This window comes from Heliangelus exortis, chromosome 8, assembly GCF_036169615.1.
Source record: "Heliangelus exortis chromosome 8, bHelExo1.hap1, whole genome shotgun sequence".
Lineage (NCBI taxonomy): Eukaryota > Metazoa > Chordata > Aves > Apodiformes > Trochilidae > Heliangelus > Heliangelus exortis.
Genome location: NC_092429.1, coordinates 18,424,061 through 18,448,040, shown reverse-complemented (window position 1 = coordinate 18,448,040; position 23,980 = coordinate 18,424,061). Strand labels below are relative to the sequence as shown.

Sequence of the window (23,980 nt, the reverse complement as noted above, 5' to 3'; positions counted from 1 at the left end):
ACCTTGGCTTTGCTCACAGGGATTTTTAAAAACCTGCCCATGGACTCATCTAAGAACTGTCATAAATACAATGGTAAATTTGTTGCTAATTGAAGATAGATTTTTGTTCACTGTAGAAATCTCTTGATGCTTATTTTGAAATATTCTGTATAGCTGGAGTTCGCCGAAATGTTTTCCCAAATTCCTGTTCACTCCTCTAGGATGCCTTTTTAAATTTGATGTGTTTGGGGGGTGTTATCAAAACCAAAAGGTTTCAGAAAACTGCTTTGGGGGGGGGTGAGCTTAATTAGCAAGTAAAGAACAAAATTTTTTGTTAAAATGAAAGCCAGACTGAGATGAGGACACAAATGATTACTGAAAAAAAAACCTTACCTTGCTACAGTAATTATTAAAACAATTCAATATTAATACATAATCACCTTTGCTATTTAATACGAGTCATTTGAGGTAGAATTTATTTTATGGATAAAAATGATATGAAAAAAATAGCTACCTCAATAGAGGATGATCCCTGACCAGCATCCTACCTTGTTCCATAATACAAAAGGAGCAGCTAAATTCCTCTAATGAAGCCTAAGATGTAAACTAAATTATGCAAAAGGTTGTGCAAAAGAGAACCACCAGGCATAGCTCAGTGGATAATGTCATATAAGTGTAAGATGTTGCCTCTTTAGATCAGGAACTAACATCACCCTTGTGCTGTCTTCACCCCTGTGGTGGAGAGCCTTATTCTCTGGGTCTCCTGACTGCTGATGCTCACTCATGGCTTGTGATTATCTCTGACTGTTGGTCTTTCCCAGTTCCACTTCTATTAGTTTCTTCCTTCAACCATGAATTCACTTCAGCTGAACTAGGACAGAAGCTGCCACCAGCAGAAGTTTCTTTAATGCTGCCCGCAGTGAATTAAGTAATAGTAAGGGTCCAGAGGAGAAATCAGAAGAAGAAAGTAATTTGGATTTTGTGTGTTTGCTTGTACCATACCATAAAAATCTGTGCTGCTTCAATTTGGGACTTTTATAAGCTTAGTTAATTTATTATTACTATTGCTTTTTTTTTTTACTTTTTTTTTTTTTTTCTCTCAGAGAACACATACGCACAAAAGGAAATCAGATGGTATGCACAGTATAAGCCTGAGATATTTTAAGTTTTGTTTTCTAAATCAAGCGCTTCTCTGTTAAAATTATTTGCAGTTAAAAATTGGATTGTTTTCTTTCTGGTACTTCAGGCATTTCAGTAAGATATTACTTCAGCAACTTGGCTGATACCGTTTAAAACACTTTATTATTCAGTGTTCTTTATTGTTATATTTTCAAAAGATGCAGTTTTAAAAATTATGTGTCCACTGCTCTCTTGTGTACCAAGATAACATTGTTTCAGTCAGAGAGCTGTGAAAGTGAAAAGAAAATTGGTCTGTTTGTATTTGTCATCTTCTTTTTACTTTCCCAGATATTAGTTTTACTTGTTTATACTGGCCTATCTTTGTCATATCCAAACGTCTTCCTTACATGGCTAACTAAGGGGTTATTTTATGAATCTATGAAGTACTTATATTTTTCTGACTTATGGCCACTTATAGCATCTGATGCCACAGGATTTATTGTTCTGTGTAACTACTAATAAGGAGAAAATATATATTTTTTTTCTACAATAGTAGAGAGTGAGAGCTTCACAGTGAGAAAAGATGGAACAATTATTTTATTAATTTCATAGTCTGAAATGTAATATTAAAATATCCCTTCTGAATTAAAATTAAATTGACACCTTATTATTGGCATTTTGCATCCCATCTCTGAAAAGATTGTTTATGAAGTGCTATATTAGTCTGAGACTCAAAAAAAAAGGGAAAGAAAAGTATCAATAATAAGGATCTTCATATTGGAATTCAATTACTACTTATTTGGGGCCAAGGGCAATAGAAGCTGTTCCAGTCTAATCTCAACATCATAATGAGGAATAGGAAAACTCCCCCTTTCTAAGGCCAGCTTGGACTGGTTTGAAATGGCAGAGGGCAAGATTTGTAAGTGGGGTGTGGACAGCTGGCTGGGTGGAGGCTTAGCTGCTGTCAACCCACTAGAGATGGGTTGCATAAAGTTGTCAGTTTCTGTTAAAAAGACTAGATCATAATTTGAACATTCAATATTTGAAGTGCATCCACTAACTGGGAAAAAGAACTAACACTAATGCCACAATGTGGCCTATCTCCATATTTTATTTACCAAGGAGATAAGATAACTGATCCTGTGGTATACTGGTGTACTTTCCACCCAAAATGTGGCTGAGAAAATGTCACGTAATGGTATATTCAATTGTTTTATTTCAGAAATACGAAGTTTGCCAAGTAGAACTCACCTAGTGATATGATCAGGAATGAAAACTGTGCAAAAATACATATTTTTAATTCTATTTCAGCAGGAATATACAAACCTTTATCCGTGAAAAGTGTCTGAGAAAGTTTTTAAAAATATTATGAAAGCTTGGAAGATAACTTCATGAGTACATTTTATATTCACATATTTTACATTAGCTATAATGTGGCCTTTAACCTGTGCTGGGAGCTGTGAACAGTGGTAGTGGCAGCACGTCTTTGTGTGCTGGTAAAACAAGGATCTCTGTGTACAGTGAAGCTGCCAACCATGTGAATCATTTTTGGTGACTGCGAGGGAATGGGATATATTGATGGTAACACTTGTTGCATTAAAAAATGCATTCAAACTGTTGCTGTTCCTCCTCAAAACTTTTTGCTTACCATAGCTCAGAGTTCTCATTTGAGTTGATAATACCTACTTACACAGATGTCTATTCTTCTAGGCACACGGGCATGTCTGTATATTCACACTGCCTAGTAGTTGGCCAAATATTTTATAGTTTTATATTACTCTGAGACCTCTTTAGTATCTGCACTGGGAAGAACAACCTTGAGGAGAGCAAGGTTTGAAATAGGTAAAATGCTTTTCTATGGAGAAATGTGGGCTGAAGGTTTTGCAGCAAGAAGTTGCTGATGGGCATGGTTGCCCACTTTCTCCACTTTCCAAAACCCCTAGTGGGTGCCCTGTAGATGATAAAAAAAGTAAGTTGATGAAAAACCTCAATATGCAAATTAGTTTGGGTCTTACCACGTGGAGGAGGTAGTATAGATAAAGGACATTGAACAGACACTTAATGAACAAAATAGACTGCAGGGGAAATGTAATTTCCTATGGGGCCAATAGAAGTCCCCTACAAACAAGCAAATGTTTGAGAAACTTGTACAGAAAGGATGAACTGGAATCTTGGAAGAAGATGCCAAATGTAATATTTTTTTCAATATTGTTCTATCATTATACTGAGGTCTTAAATGCTTCTTTTCTCCTTACTGAACACAAGTAAGTTTGGGCTGCTGCATGACTCTTAGGAACATACAGAGGTCACAGTGGTCAGCTGTGACATTAATTCTGTGATTCAAATATCAGTGTTGTGAGGTGTTGAATTGAGAAACTTCTGCTAGAAATTAATTACTCTTGGACCCCCAAACTAAGCTGAAAACTCTTGTCTCAGTGTTTGTTCTGCTGCTCGCAGAATGTTGCTGACAGTCTCTCTGACAGTTACTCAGCAGAGAGCAGATTTTCAATGCTGAAACTGTTAAAGATGAATTTTGTTCAACATATTTGTTCAGAATGTCCCTGGAATAGCCTGTCAGGAATAGCCATGCTAGGGAGCGTGCAAGAACAGAACGCTGTATCCCAGGTTGAAAACAGACTTTCATAGAATTGGAAGGAGGTCTAGCTTTTTAATGTTCTTTATTTCCCAGGACTGGAGTAATTAATTCTTCATTATATTTATAATTTATTATATTCTGCATTTTTTTCTTGTGATAGAGATATGCAGTAGGACTGTCCAGTTTTATTTGGTTTCAGTGTTATGGATTTTTGGTTTTATTTTAGATAACAAAATCAGATTTGTTTTAGTTCTTCTCTGTGAGGAAAGGAGGAAATGAGAGGTTACAGAGCAAGAAAACAATTCAACAGGCATCCAGCATGCCTTGCTCCTGTAAATACCTTTTGGTGCAGGAAAATGCAATGTTCAGAAAGGTTTTCTGAAGTTGTAAGATGAACAGAAATAGATTTGCCACAGAGCTGTACAGTTTACATGGAGGGGTTTGATTAGTTTGCTGAAGTGAATCCCTAATGTGGGGTCCTACACATGAAGTGTATCTGTAGGACCAACTTTGGTTTTAATATCAGTCTTCATCTAAAGACTGTGAACAACATTTGTATATTCATATGAACCTTTCCCTCTCTAAGTCTGCTCTGGTAGTAAACATGGAAATCTGGTTACTGGGAGGAATGGAGCAGAATATCTAAAATTGCTGTAAATCTCCTCTGTGACTCAAAATTAAGAGACATTAGGTGGAAAATTTGTGAAGATATAAAGGAATCATGAACTTCACAGCTTTACTGTGAGGAAAAGGCAAAAAATGGCTTTCTCACTAGATTTATAGGAATAATTTATGTATTTTTGCATGCATTGTAATAGCTTTTATTTCTGATGGATGTTCAGAGGTCTGTAGGGTGTTGTGTAGTGTACATAGTAGTTACATTATGAGATACCAGTTCTTTACTTGATTCAGGTTACAAAAGGCATTAGTTTGTTTTACTGTTTGGATTTAAAATTTGGAATACTTGGGAATTTGGAATATAATTTGTATTGTGGGTAATTCAGTGAGGTGAAAGGTAGAACCTTCATCTTCATCTTTGCTGGAGTCATGTTCAGAAGATCAAATTGGCAGCCAGCTGCTCTCCAGAAATGCCTGCTTTTCCTTGGGCTGGTACAGATAGTTTGCCTTTACATCACAAAGAAATAGTATTTTAAACTCCAAATGCCTACTGTGGTGTCCACTCACGTAAGTCACAGACATCTTGACAAGCCACAACACCTAAAACTTGGAATAAAACATTTCTAAACAACCGGATAAGGTTGTGCCCATGTGGACCTCATCTGGAACCAATAGCAACCAGTGTACTGTGGATCTGACTAGGGAGGGTGCAGGCCATGAATTCTTGGGCCTATTAGAAAGACTCCCCGTAGATGCTCAGATGCTTTTCCAGATGAACTGTAAAGGGCAGAGCACAAGGGGAGGGAGCCACAAGCCAGGCTGTCCAGAAGCTTTCACACTCCATATCATGTAAGTGGCCAGAAGCACAGAACAGCTACCTGGGTTCCCTTATCTGACTCTCAGATCCTCAAATCTCATTTAAAAACTCCAGAAGTTGTGATTGCTGCAGCTTAAACTTCCCAAAGCCAACTATCATGGATGCTTGGTAGGAGGTGAAAAAACCCACACAGCAGTTGTTAAATTCGCCATATGGAAAAGATCCCTATCACTACTGAAAACTGGCAGTAGGCCTAGTCCCTTAAGATCAGAGGAAATCCTAGCTGAAGAGGGGGGATGAGGCTGCAGTAAGGCACACACACTGGTTACCTTGCCCACAAGCTAAACAACTCGGCCCTAGCTAGTGTGGAGCTCAAGACTGGCTGACTCCTCTGTCCAGTGACTGCTGTGGTGAGCAGAAGAGCATGACCACCTTCCTTTTTTCTCTTCATTCTTCACCAAAAGGAAGAGAGGACAAAAAACCAACACAGAACAATGCTTCCTAGAAAAGGGGGAGAAAAACCCGGCACGAAAGAAGAGCAGACACATTAAACAGTGCACTACATCCACAAATTCCAGCAGAGTTTTTAGGCTCTCCCATCCTCAGAATGTCCTCATTGTTGCTGACTATGGCTCAGCTCATCATGAGGTAGTGGGACACACTTTCCTCTGTGCAGTCTCAGGTGAAATTTGATGAGAAACCTGATTTATACAGTGGGTTTGTACCAGAAGTGCCCATCCATTTCTATGCAGCAGTTTCTATTTGCAAGAGTAACTGAACCAAAACCAAGACTAGTAACAGAAATCTTAGTCTATTGGGTCTTTGAGATTACACTTTTGTACAAGGAAGGAATTTTTCCTGGGAAAAGTTCTTCCACAAGGCATAAAAAATTCTATGGCTTTATATGACCCATATAATAGAGATGGGACTGAGCAACAAAAATGGTGCTGTAAATTTTCAATTCTTTAGGCTTAGGTTTTAGTAAAAAAGGTGAAAAAATACAGGAAAATTCTCATCTACCACCAGTATTTTTGATAGTAGTATTGGCTATAACAGATCTGCTTGAGGCTTGAAAACTAGTGGAGAATCAGCACATGATGAATGTAAAACTTCTGGGAGAGATCAGGGCAGCTAAAGACCATAAATCTTCTGTCTTTAGCTGTAAATTGTTTGAAGCTTTTCTAAAAAATAGAATTAGTAAAAAGAAAAAATAAAAGAGCAAAGAAACCTCTTTTTAATAACATTATGCCTTATAAAATGTTCTTTGAGGGCTTCAAGAGAAACTCAGCTGATAAAGTGATCTCAGGCTTCCAAAAGCATTTGATAGTGTCCTTCAATGGAGGACTTGAAAGAAATTATGCTACTGTAAGATGAGAGGGAAGAAACCCACATTAATAAATAACTACTTAAATATGGGAAACAATGTTGAGAAATAAATACTTAATTTTCACAGTGGATAGAAAGCTCCAGTAAAATTCCCTAGGGAACTGTGCTGTGTTCTGTGCTATTTAAAATGTTTATTAACAATCTGGAAAAGAGAGAGAATCCAAGAATATAAACTTTGTTGTTAATAGTAAGTATTGTAGGGATAAAGAGAAGAGCTGACTTTGAAGGGCTGTGAAGGATCTTGCATTTCTGAGTGACTGACCAACAAACTGACAGATAAAATTAAATGAAGATAAATGTAGTATGCACATGGAATGAAACAGTACTAAATTGATATATGCAGTGATTGATTTTAAGCTAACTATACCAGGGTTACTGTAGAAAGCACTATGAAAATCTCAGTGTAATTCTGAATAGCATAGAAATAAATACATCGAACACAGAATTTCTGGGAAAACGAGAGAAAAACCCAAAAAACATCAGTATGTCAGTATATTGATTCATTTTATTTCCACATTTTTAATACACTGTGTGGTTCAGGTTTTTCTGTCTCAGCAAGGGTGCAGCTGGCTTGGAACCAGAAGGATGATAGGTGGAAATGAGCAATAAGAGGCACTTCACCAGATGCCATTGAGGCTTCAGAGATCATTCTCACAGGATATTGCTGGTGATGCACATCAAAGAAGGATTACTGAGCTATGTAGCCCATTCTTGCAAGTTTACATTGTCAATTCACAAAGAGCTGTTTGATTTGTACCCAGGATCAGAAACTCTCTCCTGCCTCCCAGTCCTGTCTCAGTCTTTGGATCCTTGTGCCTGTATTACATTTTGACAATCTGATTAGCATGTAACAACAATACTTGAACTCAAACAGAGATGAAGATATATTTTGTACTAGTACTAGTTTGAAATTATGTGCTAAGGGTTTTGTAATTCAAGTGCTGTCTTCAATTTGCTAAGATTTGAAAGGCTGCATTTTGAGAGGGTCACCACAGATGATGGTGGTGATAGATATGATGGATATAGAAAGACAAGTCTGCTAAAAACTTACATCCTGGCAATGTCTGTTCATCCATGTTCAAGTGATCACGCAGGGCATGTCATGGTGATTAGCACCAAATGCTACAGTATCCATTTTGATGTTTATTAATTTGGCAAAGAGGTGGCAAATCTCACTCTGCCTATCAGTTTGAGGCAATTTTATTTTAAGAAAGCACATATTTTTGCTGGAAAGTGCAGTTTGTAACTGAAAATAGAACAACGTGGTAAATGTAGTGAGATTTTTACAATCAATCTGTGATTCTAATGGCTATGTTTGTGGTGACAAATTAGGACCTTAAGGAGAAATGTGAGAACTTTTATGTTTTGCACTTGGAAACTACAGCTTTGTTGAGAAACTTGTCGAACTAATTTAATACAGAACTTTTCTTTCTTCCTATGCTGTGACTTCCTTTGTTTCTTTTACTTCCACAGCTAGGATTTCACAAATAGTAAGTAGTTCAATAAGGCAGGGGACTATTTGTACATATGCTAAGAATATTGTTTGGATTTGGAGAGTGAGTTATTGATCCCTGCAAGAAAAGAACAATTTTCACAATTTTGTGAGGGCTATGAGTGCAGCTTTAAAACTCTAGCCTTAGGGTAAGAACTAGGAGAAAATTAAAGTAGTTTCTGAAATACTTCACCAACCATCTCCTAGAAAATGACCCAATCTGCTTGATTATTGGAAAAGACAAACTCCTTAATGTCTAGCATCAGCTCAGGCTGGTTCAGGGTGTGCTTTGGATGTTGATGCTAAAAGTTTCTTTTTTTTGAAGAGTGAATGGCCATTAAGCATGAGCATTTACAAACGAAATGCACTAAACGTTAAGATAGTGTGATTAAAAAGGTATTTCTAGAATGCAATACTGCTGACAGTGAAGAGTTGCACATTTTTGTACATATTAAGGTATGAGTTTCCTTTTATTTTTCTGCACAGACCATTATTTAGAGAGAAAAGAAAAGCTCTTTAAACCCCCAACTATTTTCTCAGTTTGTTAAGTTATTTTGTTCTCAACAGAGTGCTGCAAAATGATCTGTGAAATCCATCTGAGCATCAGGCAGAACATTCATTCTTTCTAGAAATGTCCTCTGTAAACTGCGACAAAGGAAATTGCATCATGTGTTAAAAAAATCTGGACACTAAGATGTTCATTTCACCCCCACCAATCTGTGCTTAAAATAGCAGGAACAACCTTGGTGCAGGGCATTTCCTCGCGATTAATAACCGGCCAGGGTTAATGGCCCTCAGCAGTGCCTCAGGCCATCAACTTCTCCTAGCCAGTCATTACTCCCTGGGAAATGCCCTTTTCTGGATAGCTACTGTTTTAATATGAGGATGTAGAAGTTGCCAATGGATTGGGAGAAAATGACCTTGTGGCAGTGTTAAAAAATAAATCCCTAAATGGCAAAATTTTAGAATCCATCAAAATTTAAATGTAAACTTTGTAAGAATGATAAAATTCTGCTAGCCTTAGTACCTGTGCAAAACATTTATCAGCCAAATACTTCTTCCCAATTTCTATTTGATGTTTGTCATAGGCAATTGGGTAAATTACAAAAATTTGATCTTTTAAAATGCTCAGGAGCTTTGAGATTCATTTACACTGGCTGTGCTGTGATTTTAGTATTTTAAGAGGCATTGTGAGTATTTGATGTAGATAATTCCACTTTTTCTCTTCTATGTGATGTGTAACACAATGATAATATGAAAGTATATTTATACCTGATAAAAGCAGTAACTATATGCTGTTCTTGTAGCCCCACCCTGCACTTAATTTCTGTGATGTGGTTTACATTTGAAACATTCTTCTAGAGCTCTAATGAAGAAAACTATGAAGGCTAGGTCTATATTTAAAAGTCTTGCTCACATACTTATGTAGGCTAGAGATACTAAAAATAAAACTGCATCTAACTGCTGTCCTGGCAGAACCCTGGTGTAGAGGCAGCTATACCATCAAACAGTTTATTTTTGTTCAGGAGCAACTAAAGAGTATACTTTACTCATATGAACTCTGTAGAGAGTAGGAGAGCTGGCTCTGTGCAGATATATTCTAGCTTAGGTAAGAAAGACAGAGGCACATGCTTGAATCTATCACAATTGGAGCCAGCTCTTCCATCTGATTGACAGCAGCTGGATTATATCCCAGCCTCCTGTGCTTTCTGGGGAGGGGGCTATGGAATGATCTCAAATTCAGAGCGAAATGTGGGAATAATGTGTTCCAAGATGGGGTTTTTTTCTCCTCATCCACTGAAAGAATCATGTAGATTAGTGGAATTCTTAGTGGGCTCTGAACTGATCCTAATCTACACCCTCAACACTGCTTATAGCTTCTGAACTTTTTATGCTCATTGAGTTTAAGATCATAAGCTTTTACATGGTTTTCTTCACTGGACTTCTAATACTTGTCACATTTTCATATTCTAGATCTCAGTTTACCCTGCTTTTATATATTAATTCCTTTTTTAATGTTCTAGTTGAAACTAATGAACTGCACTTGCTATTGAGGTTATGTAGCAACTGCTGAGCATGCCAAATTAGGTGGTCAGCAGGACCATAGATCAGCAGTAACTTGTTTTGTGCATTTAAACCTTGCATACTCCAAATTCTTATCTGTGAGCAGTATGAGCATTTCAAGATAAAGTGTGGACATACAAAATGTATCTAAGTTACATTTACATTCTCTTAATGTTGTACTGTCAGCATCCCTCTGGTTCCTAGAACTCCTGCTTTTGATTCTGCCATGGGCATCCTCATTGTATCTTATTTATCTTCAATTTGTCTTTTTGGGAACAAAACCAACAAATACTGTGTGATCATTGATAAAAATCTCTCCAACATTAGGTGGCAATTCATCTGACAGTGCTTTCAGTTGAGTGAGAGTATAATCTCTGTTCAGTGCTTTTTAGTTTTGAAATGTCCAATCACATACCACTACGTTGAACAAGTTACATAACAACTTTATTAAACATCCAAATATTTAGTGAAAATTGCAAGGCCTTTTTCAGTTTCTTAGCATCTTCAGGTGATCTTCTCTACAAGATGAAGAGGTGGGTGGAACTGGCAGTTAAGGAGAAAGATTAGGCAGAAGGTAGTTGCCAACTTCCAGTCTTTAATTTTATAACAACTTTGCTGCTGGAGTGTAGCCAAAAAACCTACTTGGGTCATCAGATCTAACAGCTAGCTACTTAACTAAGTTATAATGTCTGTGTATAAAAAAATAAAACTACCCACTGATGAAATTTTCTGATCATATCTCAGAAGGTTGGTTATGTCATGGCAGTGCTGTTCCCTGAACTTTTGCCCCAGCTTGGAGATAGCAGGGGATAACTAGGAAGGATATAAGAAGAGATCAACAGAAAGCATGGATTTTCCTCTCCACTTCTTGAGAAGTTATATGCCTGACAGAGAGTAGCTTCTTTCTTTGCTAAGGGTCTACTTTAACATAATTTTCACTGTAGAAATAACTATATGGAGCATTTTTTTTCCAAATGAAAATATTAATTTATTTTTTAAAGTTTTTGTATGGTACACAAAGGATGTTTCTTACCTACCTCACCTTATTATTTTTTTTCTCTTTTGTCTTTTAAAAATTCTTGGAATATGACATGAAGCTATTGAGTGCTAACCTATTGCTAATAAATTGAAAAGTTCAACAAGAATTCATTTTGTATGAGAAATGCTAATGTTGATACAGATCTATCATTAAATGAACATAGGGTTCACATTGACATGGGCCTAGCAGGAAACAGTTGTCTTCCACAAGTTTAGGAGGTATCTTGCTCATTTGGAATGCTGGATAGGAATCTATGAATATATGTGAGTACATCTGGTATTTGGCTTTGTTGCAGTTTGAGGTTTGTGAGTTGTGTGAGAGGGAGGTGGATGGCATATTGCAGTTGTGGAGATGGTCTTGCTGCTGGGCTGCGGCTCTGATTTGTATGAGCTCAAATAGCAGCAGAAAAAGTAGAACTGAAGACTATGTTTGCTTTGGTACATGATAAAAGAAACAGAATCTGGAGGTAGGAAACCATGAAGACACTTTGGCTGTGCAAGATCACAGGAAGAACTACTGGAGATGGCAATGAATAAGATCTCAAAAGGGATATAAGATGATATCTTGAAGATTGCATGAGAGAACAGAAGTAAAAATACAGAGATAAAATATAGGCTTATGCATATACCAGACTGGAGCGGGCTCCTGTGCCTGAACAAAGCTAGATAGGCTTAATGTCAGAATTGCCCTGCTTGGTGCAAGGGTATGAAGTGATCGTGAAGAGAATGAGGCAAAAATACTTGTTGATCATGTGTGGTTTTGCAGGGATGGTTCGTAGGAAAAGTTGAGTTGTCAGGAACCTCAGGAAGTGACATGAGCGAGTCCAACCTTCTGCTCAAAGTAAATTCGTTATGAAATCAGATCATTCAGAGGTAATATGGATTTGGAGAGGATGGCCAAATAAGTAGAAACTTGTGTTATTAAGAGGAATCATTTAAGTATCTGGAGGAGGAAGGCAAAGGTATCACAAGAAAATGAAGATGAATAGATAGAACAGTTGTCATGTTACTCTGTGTATCATAGCTTTCTACCATCCTTTCACCTATGCTTTCCAACAGGAAAACAGCCCACAAAAACTTTTGTAAGTGAAGTTCTGATGGGGATGAACATCACTGGTTCCACTCTGGCCTTTGTAAAGATCCTGAGTTTCCATCCCTGTGGATTTTTGTTGATTGTTTCTTTTCATGAAGTGAACCTGTCCCACTAACCAGACAGGTTTTGGAGTGTGTGGAAGCTTTCTTCTTTGTTAAATCTAATGCCATCCCGAGAGAGTAGTTCTTTAGGACTGATAGGCTGCCCCAGTACAGATGGCATATGAAGTCCTCAGATAATTTCCTGAAGAAAGGACAAGCCCTACAGCCTGTTCCCACACCTTGTTAATGACCATACCCTCATCTATCAGAACAGCCTAACCTAAGAGCTGTTTGAGCAAAATCAGGCAAACTGTCAATGATTTTCAGTATATCACAAGGATAATGGTGCACAGAGGGGGTGTGGGTGAGTGTGGAGGATGCAAGTGGCTGACAAAATCACTCACTCCTCCCAAGCATAGCTTTGTGCTAACAATGTCCCATGATGAAAGAGATCACAGGGCTCTGCAGTGTAAAAGGGAGGGATTTTTTCCCCCTCCTATCTGAGCCACATTTTCCTCCTCTGCAAGCACTGATACTGGTATTTTTCTTGAGCCTTCATATCCAAGAGAATTAAAAGAAACTCTGGGTGCTAAATAAGGCAAGAAATAGGATGGTCTTTCTGTGGGTGCGAGGAGACAGATTTGGCCTGGGGAATTGCTAGCTGACTAAATGCAGGAGTGAGGGAACACTGAAGTTATGCAGTGCACGTTTCATCTCTTTTTATTTGCTACTGAATTTGTTTTATAATGAGCTTAGCAGTTTTGTTCCTAAGTAATAGAGGAAATGTATCTTTATATATCTAGAAACAGTCAGGAAGTGGAAGAGACTTTAGGGTTCCTTTCAGCCAAGGGATGCTCAGGCTCTTTGGGAACAGGCCTCAGCACTTACAGACTTATCTCCAGTGGCTTTCCCTCTCAGAGGGGCAGCCTGCAGAAAGTTGCCCATGCTTTTGTGAGACTGAATGGTATCACCAGCAAGGTGCTCCAAGTATTGTGTTAAAAAGGACTGTGTGTATATCTGGGCAGATAATATGGTGAGGTAAAAATTTCAGAAGGTGGAGGAGATAATCCACTGATTCGGGTTTCCTTTTGCCTGCCTTGCTTTCCATATATAGTTTTGAGAATCAATAATGTGTCAGCACCCTGGTGTAAAGCATGTATCTGAAATATCACAGAATTACATACATACTTATTCTGATAGCTTCTCCACTATTTATTTGCCTCCTCTGCTTTCTCTTTATATTATGTCAGCATGGAAAGTACAGAAATACAGCAGGGGCATGGCAGATCCACAAGGACTTACAGATATTGTTTGCAAGGAGTACTATTGAAAATTAGTATCTGTCTTCACTCTTCTCTTGGATTCAGCCTTTGTTAACTTGCGTCTTCTACTTTCAGTAATGCTGATTTCCAGTTACCCATGTCTGCATTTTCACTCATTACCAAAGAGACTAAAGCTTGAACTAGGATAGTTTTCTTATGCAAAGTAAAATACCAAATATTCTAGCAAATCTTCAGGGAAGTCTTCAGCCATGTGGGTAATTCCCAATGGAGGTTGAAGGATTTACCTGAAGCACTGAAATTTTCATCAGTCTATCATAAAATGGGCATACTTTTACTAGTAATGTAAAATATTTGAGTTTCCCTGAAGTGTTCTGTACAGATGCTTTATATTCTTTCATTAAACATCTGTTTCAGGGAACTCATATTCTGTGGTCTGTTTTTGACTTTTCAGGAATCTTTCAGGACATCTTTAATTAAAGAGTACCCTGAACCATGGGATGCACAGCTGCATTCGAAGGTCTCTTTTTTTCTGTCCATTCCTTTTGCTTTCAGTCATACTCCCAAATTGGTAGGACTTATTAAATGTTTTAGCAGAAAGTTAGCTTTTCATTTTTTTACACTTCTATGTGCATGATCTGTGTCTATTCATGGTACTCAACTCCTGCCCTGAGAGTGGCTATCACAGCACTGAATCTCACATGGCAGAGGGAGCATTTACAACACCCAACAGCTCCCTTGTTGTCCTGCATCTGTTCTAATCTATTTAGCTTCATGGTCCTGTGAAAGCCACAGCACTCACTTGTTTTACCAAGAAATGCTTTTTTTTCATAACCCCCGTTTTTATATGTCTGAGGACATTAGATCCTAACAACTCTAGGCCCTAATACGATGCTATAGCCCAGTGCACTCACTGACATCCATCAAATAGTCTCATTAAATAGATGGAATCTCATTGATAGATATAGAGACATCATACAAAATAACTGCCTTTGAAAATAAGCGTATCTGTTTAGCCTTAGAAGAGAATCTTGGTTGTTTTCTGCTTGTGCTGATTTTGTTAGTGTGGTAGGGTGAGGTAATATAGGTAATATTTTCAAACTCCTATCATCAGCTTCTCTAAACTTATTTGTGTACTGATAATGTTTGGTCTATTTTTCTGTCATTGTTGTATCTCGCTTCCACTGCACTCTGAAAACCAAACTGGAGATCTCAATATAACACAGTGAAGTTAAGGTTTTATTTAGAAGGTTTGCTACAGAACAGCTAAATAAAAAACCTGCTAATACTCCCTAATTGTCTTATTTTCATTGACTCAAATGATCTTAAGTTTATTTTAAGTGCAAATTAAGGAGGAAAACAATGACTGGCAAGAGAGTGTCTATTATTTACTCTCCACTCTCTGAAAAAAGAAGAGTGAAGCAGAATTATAGGTCAGCAATGTCAAGACATTCTTCATTGCTTGTCTCTTTATTATCATGCAGAATCTTTTATTAAGGCAGCACAGAAAGAATAGATTTATGGACTGAAGGTACACTGTTTAATATGTCCATATCCATCTAGATTGACAGTTTCTGCCAACGTGAATTTCCCAGGCGACACAGTGTTACTGGTGTCAGTGGATGGCATCATTTACTTCAACGTTCCATTATTAAACTGATAACAAGATAATTCCTCTGCTTCTCAGAGACATGACAGGGTTTACAATTGTTAACTTTCTCATTGCATGGGATTTGATGTTCTAGGTAGTTTTTAATAAAAATCTTATTTTTGTTTTAGTTCTGCAACACATCAAACATTACAGCAAGAAAGTACAGCTCAAGAGAAATCTGATTGGGTCTATAAGGCATCAAAATCAGGATGGTTTCTAGAGGGTTAGTTTTACAACAGTAAGACTTTGTGCCCCTGTTGCTTTTCGGTACTGGACATTTAAGCTTGTTTGTGTATTACAGAATATTGGCTGCAGTTGTACCTTTGTATTGCGAGGTAGGTACTAGAAATGTTCTGTACATTAAAAAGTCTGGCTGGCTGATTTTGAGGACTGCCACAAGTGGCACTAAGCAGCAGTAAGCCTCCAAAAACCTTTCTTTTTGCAAGATGTGGCATTCCTGTGAGTTGTCCTGAACCTGACATGCAAGAGGCAGAGTAATGAGGCAGGGTAGTGGTGCAAGGCCAATAAAGTGTAAAAGCTGTATCAAACCAAAAAACCCTCTAGTGCTGTTATGTATTCCCTTGCTGCTCACTCTTTGCTACTGCAACTGCATCTAAGAGCTGTTGTATAGGGCAGACTTTGGCCTGTGATCCTTGTGTGTAAAAAAAATATTGGGAAGTCTATATGCAGCATGTGTGGTTTTCAGTGAGAGATATACAAAATTGTTTATTGAGTCATTGAAATAGCTGTAGTGGTCAGCAAGCCATTCTTCTTAGCTTTTCACCAAGCACCTGGTGGACCACATGCTCTTGTAGCTACAAGTGTGCAGGACCTTCAGGAAATGCTTCAGGTGTGCTGGCTCGTTCTGGGGTGTGGCTGAGAGATGGTGCAGGTCAAAACTGAATGGATGTTACCCTCATTCAGACAGATGGGATTTTAATGCTGTCAAGCTTCAGCTGCCAAGAAATTGTCCTCTTCTGATGTGCTTGCACAGGCGTAGGTGTCCCTTCTACTGGTGAGTAATGAACTAAATACATTCCATCTACCATTGGTTTAGAAAGACTATATCTTTCTATGAGTGCCAGGCTTCTTCCTAGTAAATGCTTCCTGAGGAATTTTGGCTAAACAATTTTGACTTTTTTCAGACTAAGCAGGTTGTGTAGCAAGACTATACTTTGTTGTTTGAGAAGAAGAAACATATCTTGAAAGAAGATTGAGGTTTTCCTATCTGACCTAAATACCTTCTGAACTGGAGTTTGAGCAAGAATAATTTTATGGATAGGTGAAATCTGGTTCAATCTCTACACTCCCTCTAGCCACATCAATTATTGTGTTCCATATCTCTGCTTCCCAAACAGGTAGCTGTTAACAAACCAAGTTGATGTTAAGGATCTCTGTATTTCTGCAATGGCTCTGCCCATCAAAACCAAAACCCTGGGGATTTTTGCAAGTTTTTGAGAAAGCAGAAAGGGGTGCAGGTTGAGACCAGCAGCATTATCTAAAAGGAACATCTAAGGACACTTGATGGCACTTGTCCTAAGGTCTGGTGCAGCAGTGAGAAGGGACAGAGAGGAAAGAGAAAGCAGAAATCACATGGATGGCTAAATTTCCTGAAGTGCATGGAGATTATGCTCAGACCTGGAAAAAAAGGTTAGGAACAGATGTGGGCCATGGTCTGTGTTAGATCACCAAAATAAGTATGGTTATTACAAATATGAGAGTAGAGTATTGTGAACCCTGTTGTGTCTATCAGGAAGTTTTCTTAAATCTGCAGGAATTGATGATGTTCACATTTAAATCCATCCTCCTGAGATTTTTTTCAAACTCTTTGAGTGTACTGAAACTCCCTTATTCCCTTTAGAGCAGTACAAGACAAACGGTAACTGTCTGCTAGAGTTTAACTGCTGTCTGGCTTTAAATGGATGTTCTCAGGTTTGTCTGGCCCAAAGTAGGACCAGTTATTTTTTTGTTATTCCTTGCTTTTGTTTTGCAACCTCAGGAAGTGGATTCCATGTTCTAAGGAAGCATGATCACTTAAAAACATACACAGTGGTGAACCTCATCCTTTTTATTTCTTTTAATGCTATTGCGTTCATGAGAAATCTTCATAGAGGTAATGGAAGAAAGAAAAAATACATTCACAAGGGAAATAGATTCTAGTTTAAGCTTCCAGGGAATTATTATAAACAGGGAGATAAAATATTTTAAGGCTTATGAGAAGTACCTTGTCAGTGTCCTTTTTAAGTAGAACAACTACTAATGCATTAGTTACACAATTGTGTGAAATGTAGCTTTCTACTAGGTGTTTTACCTACAGTATATTCATTTTATAATCACATCCTAAATGGTACATTACTTACCCTCCCTTTGCATCACCCCTCCCTCCAATCAAAAAATAAAGTTTTAATGTAGACCTTCTTCCATGAATGATCAAGAAAACCCTGTACACAGAGCAGTCTGATGTCACAAACATGCATTTGTCCCTTCACAAGCATTTGGAGAAATTGCTGTGTGATATCAGGGAGTAAAGACCTTGTCCAGTGACATCAGTCTCAGAGACTGGGGGAGGGAGTGGAGTCTGCAGGGCCACTCTGCTCCTTGGTGCAGGGCACAGTGTGCCAGGCCTCTTGACAACAGGGAAAATATCAGTTTGGATGAAGAAGAGGGAACAGCATATTCCAGCTCCACTTCTGACCTGGAGTAAGGAATGGGCTGGGCATCCCACTGTGCTTCAATCATGCATGGTTTCACAGGCAGCCCTCACTCAAGCTATGACAAAGCTGCAATTTAGTCCACCTTCACTTACTGCTTACTACACTTTAGCAGCAGTTTTATTGTAAAATCTGTCATTAGTCTACTTTTTTAAGCCAGGCAAGCCTAATGCAGCCTCATGCTTTTGGTTCAAACAACTCCTGTCAGGTTGCCACTGCAAATTTAAGGAGGAAGAATGTGCTCTCCAGGGATGTTCCTGGGCTAGACTTTTAAAAGATACCAGCTCATTGGGACTATTAAAGTTGCAGAATGTGGTATATGATATTGTTGGAACCAAAGATGTAAAATAAAATAAATTAAAAAATTAAATAGCGAGAATCCTGAGAGGTTGAAACAAGATACAATTTCTGTTTATTACTTTCCAATAAAAACTCTGACTTTAATCACTTGTCATAGTTACTTGTCTCTTGCTATTCTCTTACCAGGTAGTAGGAGATAATATTCTTTTGTCTTCTCTATAAATTTCTGTGTGTGATTTTAGGAGTATATTTAAACCTCAAAAGTTACAGATAGTGCCCCTAAGTGACCACGTAAAATAATTGCTTCTTTTTGTCATGGGTACTTATTTCAAAGGAAAAGACTGTAGAGGCATTTTTGGGAAGAATAGTCACTTGAGAAAGGACATGGGGTTCTGGATAATCTGTTTCTACCTAGGAATTTAGTATAATTTCAAGTTATAGAACACTGAGCAAAAAATGAAAATAAAATTCCTACTATTTTAAATTTTTCATTCTGCTCTCTGAGGTCATAATTTTCATGTGAACAGTTATGGCAGAAATGTAATTTTTGCTTTCAGTTATTTTGTTACTGTAAACCACTGCTTCTGTCAAAAGTATGTACTTAATTTGAAATGTGAATGCTAAAACTAATCAGTACTAAATAAACAAGTTGTCTTAATTAACAGCTCTTTGAAACTTCACAGATCTTGTATCTCCTTGTTTGTACAATCCCAACAGAATTTTCAAATTTCATTAATAACACTTGACATAACCTAACTCAGCTACTTGTGAATGCAGTCAGCTGCCTCTATTCTCCTACAATTTTCCCTGCTGAAAAATTTGGTTTATTTTAAAGCTGAATTGTGTAGATTTCTGATATACTCTGGACTGTGCCTGCAACTGTGAAAATCCTTATCATGTTGTCACTGTATTGAGTTATTTGGTTTGTGGTTGTGGGTTTTTTTCTTTAGTTAATTTATAAGAATATGAATTTTACAAGTTATGGTTTCTTAGATAACTTCCAGTTAGTTCATATTTTAACTTGTTTCTTACTCTAATTTTTTTCTCATATATACTTTCCTAAACTCATTTTTCACAATTTCTGCTTTTAAAAATATTGTAGCTTTTAAAAAGATATTTACATTTATTTCATAGGTACTGAAATTATCTTGTATATTCAAAGAGAACACAGAGCAATTTTTGATTCATAAACAAAATATGTTGATGAACATATTGAACAAGACTGCACAAAGTATGGACCCCTGGGGGACACCATTATTGCCACCTTCTAAAGATAATAAAATATATTTTGTATGGAGATAATTTGAGAGTTTATAGTTTCCAAAGCTCTATGTATTGGATAATTTTTCTATACCATGCTTCTCAGTATTTTGCCTTATATAAATGAATCACCAACCCTCAGCGTTACGGGCAAGTTCAGGAACAGTGTTATGCTGTCTGGGAGTGACAGATTACATTCCCCCAGTAATAATTGTTTGGAAAGCAAAAAAAAACAAACAAAAAAAAAACAAACAAAAAAAAAGAAATCAAACAATTAAATGCAAATTTTGTCATACTTGGGAATCAAACTTATATGTGAAATATTTATACATTTCACATAAGAGGGTGGGGAAAAGAAAAAGAGTGTAACCAGACATTTTGCTGTGCTTCCCTATCTACATCTGGGATTTCCCATATGCAGGCACAAACTGTAGTCATGGTAAAACAGTTTATTACAAAACCTAGTAACATGGCTTAAAATTATCCCATATATATTAATTTCAGATTCTGATCGCCAGTATCATGTGCATCTATTGCAGGGAGGACTGGACTGAACTTTCAAATATGGCTGAGGTAATGGTTCCTTTTTTTTATTCTCCTTAAATACAAGAGCTACAATAAGGAAGTTCTTGAAAGAAATAGAATCAAAGCAAAAAACGAGAATTTAAAGCATGTCCATTATAATTTGTTTATTCTGAGCTTTCATTAAAATGATGGAAATGGAAATTTAAAGGAAATCTGTTCCATAAAAATGGTCCCTTGGATTTTAAGCAGTACCTGGAAAGCCTTTAGTATTTGAATCTCTATGCTTTTTATTTGCATTTTAAGCAAACTGTAGATTATGACGGATACCCTGATAAAATTTAATTCTACCTTTGAGAGCCTAACTTGATCTTACCTTGCCTACAGGCATACTAGTTTGACAGCACCAGAAGAAATTTTGAATATAAAACTCTTGAATATTTAAAGTATAAAAGGCTCATTTAATGCTATTCTAGTTTTAATACAGACTTTCAGAAATGATAGCAGAGAAGGATGGTGTATATAATAGCAGTCAGCAGACTTCCTGTAATATAAATCCAGTCTTACACAAATGCAAACAGACTATGCACCTGAAATTTCAATTCAGTTTGATGGGGAAAAAAGCATGTAGCTGTGTCCATAGGGAATAGTATAATACTTGATTAAGACCACAATAATTTCTTTCAGAAAGGTGTCTATATCTGAATGCAATACAAAGTTGCTATTTTAAATAAAACTGTATTTTGTCAAATTAAAGCAAATACAAACATAGCTTCTCATTTCTAGTATAAGTTCAGATTTCAATGTTTTAGAAGTATTATATCTATTTTTTAAAAAAATGTGCTTATACGTATATGTGGATGTGGGTGCAGATATTTGTAATTTGTGTTTTCATATGGTTATGAACCTGTATGATCATTGTTTCTTCATTCATGGTGTCCTAAACTCTCCTGTGGTGATGTAGGAAGAGACAGTTCTTTATTTTTTTGTGTGTGTTTTAAACTTAGGAGGAAAAAAAAATCACTTCGGGGACTAAGGGAAGTGAAATTAAACATTCTCAGTAATTGGCTTGGTGATCTTCGACACTAGTCCATTTCATACCTGTATGTACCTAATTGACCATGAAATCTTTTGTGGAACCTGCACTTGACAGGAGCAGGGCTGCTTTTCAACTAAGATGAATGGCTTTATTACGCTATTTGCTCCTCTTCTTTAAACCAGTGTCACTGCTATCTACTTTTAAGACAGATATTTCCAAGCTGTGTTTGTATTTCTGTTTTTTAGAAAAAAAGCAGTTATTTAAATGCACTTAATAATGCGTAAAGTATGTGGTTTAGCTTTCTTTCACAAAGGAGCTGTTAGTCTCTGCTTGTTTTAAAGCTGAGAGCAGCCTGCTTGTTTGGGGTGCTCTGGAATCCACAGATGAAGAGCAGTGATTTTTAATCGCATGCATAGGAGCCTACCCAGAAGGTAATGGATGGGGCTTTCCAAAGAGCAGAAGCCCCAGAAGGTCCCCCAGTGCCTCTCGGCAGGAGGACAACCTATTCATGCAAAAGGTCAGCTTGTCACAGAGGCCGACAGCACCAGCAGCAGCAGGGCATGGCTGGGCTTGCAGAGCTGGCTGGGACCTGGAGGATTCCTGAAAGTGATGGATGGCTTCTCCCTGCTCACACGCTCAGAGAGCTGCTGAACCATGGTCACGCAGCAGGCAAAGTTACTCCAGTTCAGTAAGCAAAAACAAAATGCAAATGCAAACCAAAATGCTAGTTACAACCATGTGGAAGGCAACGGGAGAGTCTCAGGCTTCTTGTCTCAGGCTGGTGTAGTTCAGCAGGGAGCATTTGGAGCGTGCTGCTGTGCTGTGCTTGTATCCTTCGGCTCCCTTGCCTTTTAAATTGTAGCTAATAGAGGGTGCTGGAGTGAAATTAGCATGAGTAATATGTTTGTATAGATGTTTTTTAATATGCTCATTTGACTTCAGAAACAAAAATAGTTAATGACAAAACCTGTGACACAGGTGCCTGCAGAAAATTTTTTAGATTAAATTCATTAAAGCAGAAAAGAGAAATTTACTACTGAGTCACAGAAGCACCTGGGTGATACTGAACCTCACTCTCAGTGCTGCCCTAGGGCCTTATAATTACATTGCATTTTTTAACATTTTCCAGAACCAACTCCATATTGCGGTTGTCTTTTTTTATTTTTCACTTTAATTTCTTTTGTTATTTTGGGAAACCAGATCAGGTTTTGAAATTCATCTCTGTAATGATCAACACATTTCTTTTTCAGGCTATCATAACTGTAGCTTTCTCCCTTTTAATAAAAAAAACATAAAAATCAAATGTCTAAAGAAATCTATTTAATATTAACAGTGAATGCTACAGGAAAAAGTACATTGCTTGGAGTTAATTTTGCATTTTTTTTCCTCTTGGATGTTTCATAGGCTGCTGGTGCAGATGCGCTGGAGTTAAATTTATCATGTCCTCATGGTATGGGGGAGAGAGGCATGGGCCTGGCCTGTGGGCAGGTAGGACTGTAACTACAATTTTTTTCATGTCTCTTCAGCATGTGTGCACCACTATATTGATAGTTACAATTCAGGGTGAAGACACAAGCAGCAGATTACTAGCTTCAGATTTTTTAGGTGGAATGTGTTTAAACATTTGGTGCTGTGAAAGTGAAAAAAAAAATAATGCTGAGTTTTGGGAGAACAAAAATGCACTATGTATTTGACAAGAAGCAAGATGAAAAGAAATAATTTCCAAAAAAGCACTTGGACAGAATTTGTTGGTTTCCATTTCGCTACCCCCTAGATATCTGTTAGATCACAACCAGTAACTACTGCTTATTTCAGTAATGATTTTGATGGACCTGAGATATGCACACATTTCATTTCACCATTTTTAGCATACAAATCTTGCTTTTTTTTAGAATCACAGAACAGGGCAGAACTTCTGGTAGCGCCACCCACAGTTAATGCCTTCTAACACCCTGTGTTCTGTAACTTACGTTTGATGGTTTATACAGCTTAGGTTGGCAATAGCTATGCCTGATGTCTCCTGTTTATAAATCTGATGCAGTTTATCAATACATCCTGGGTCTTAAGTTAGGAGATTGTGTGTTTGCCCATGAAAAGAAAATAAACATGCACAAATGTCAATTGTCGTACCAATATCCTTTTGAAGTTTTCCGATTTTTGTATGTTTTGGTCACAGTTTGAAATTTATTTTGGCTCTGAAATGTGCCCAGATATTTGTTTTGGTTTGTTTGTTTTTTTGGTTTGGTTTGGTTTGGCTTTTGTTGTTGTTGTTGGTGGTGGTGGGTTTTTTTAGGCATATGTTACTTCAAGCTTTCAGTGGCTGGAGTAATATATGCATGTGAAGTTCCTTAGATGTGCAGTCAGTAGGGAGCTGTCAGGCTACATGAGTTTTTACATATCTTTCAGATATTGTAAAATCAGAGGACGAAATGCAAAATCTGAGCACTCAGGGCTATCGTGTGGATTTGTGACTCTACTTGCAGGAGATCAGATCCATAAAGCAAGTAGAAGATTACATTATATATACATACATGTTTGTATAATAATAAAATTCTTCTCTTCCCCATACAATATGGATATTATTTTGAATGTTTAAAGTATACTAATCTTGCTTAAATATATTCTGTTTTATTAACTCTCCCCAAAATGAGAGCTCAGAATAGAATCTATTTTTTTGATGAATAAATGAATAAACCAAGCCATTTTTAGAAGGCCAGATCCTGAAGATCTTTCTCAGAATTTACTCAAATTACATTCTAGTGGCTTTAAATGTAGTTTAGCAAAGGAAAAGGTGAAGATAAACTGGATAAATAATGATACGTGCGACATAATTTATCAGTAGCTCATCAGGGGGCTTTCCCATGTGTTTTCCCCAGGAGGCCCAATCATAAGACAGGAAAATGCTAGGGAGTATTCTGGCTCTACTCCTAATTTTCTTTTTTTCCCAAAAGCTGAAGTCAAATAGGTCATACAT

At 37.3% G+C, this 23,980-nt stretch overlaps 1 protein-coding gene across 19 annotated transcripts in view; it reads left to right on the top strand.

Moving 5' to 3' along the window:
* Nucleotides 1-23,980, top strand: part of DPYD (dihydropyrimidine dehydrogenase) — a 344,906-nt gene that overhangs the window by 218,094 nt on the left and 102,832 nt on the right. For 14 of the 19 annotated variants that reach the window (XM_071750810.1, XM_071750811.1, XM_071750816.1 and 11 more), the window contains 2 exons: nucleotides 19,950-20,018; nucleotides 22,411-22,494. The exons of 2 other annotated variants lie outside the window; for them this stretch is intronic. In XM_071750810.1, coding sequence (XP_071606911.1) covers nucleotides 19,950-20,018; nucleotides 22,411-22,494 — 153 coding nt within the window. The remainder of the gene's footprint in view (nucleotides 1-19,949; nucleotides 20,019-22,410; nucleotides 22,495-23,980) is intronic. 3 more of the 19 variants (XM_071750818.1, XM_071750823.1, XM_071750808.1) reach the window with 1 other exon arrangement.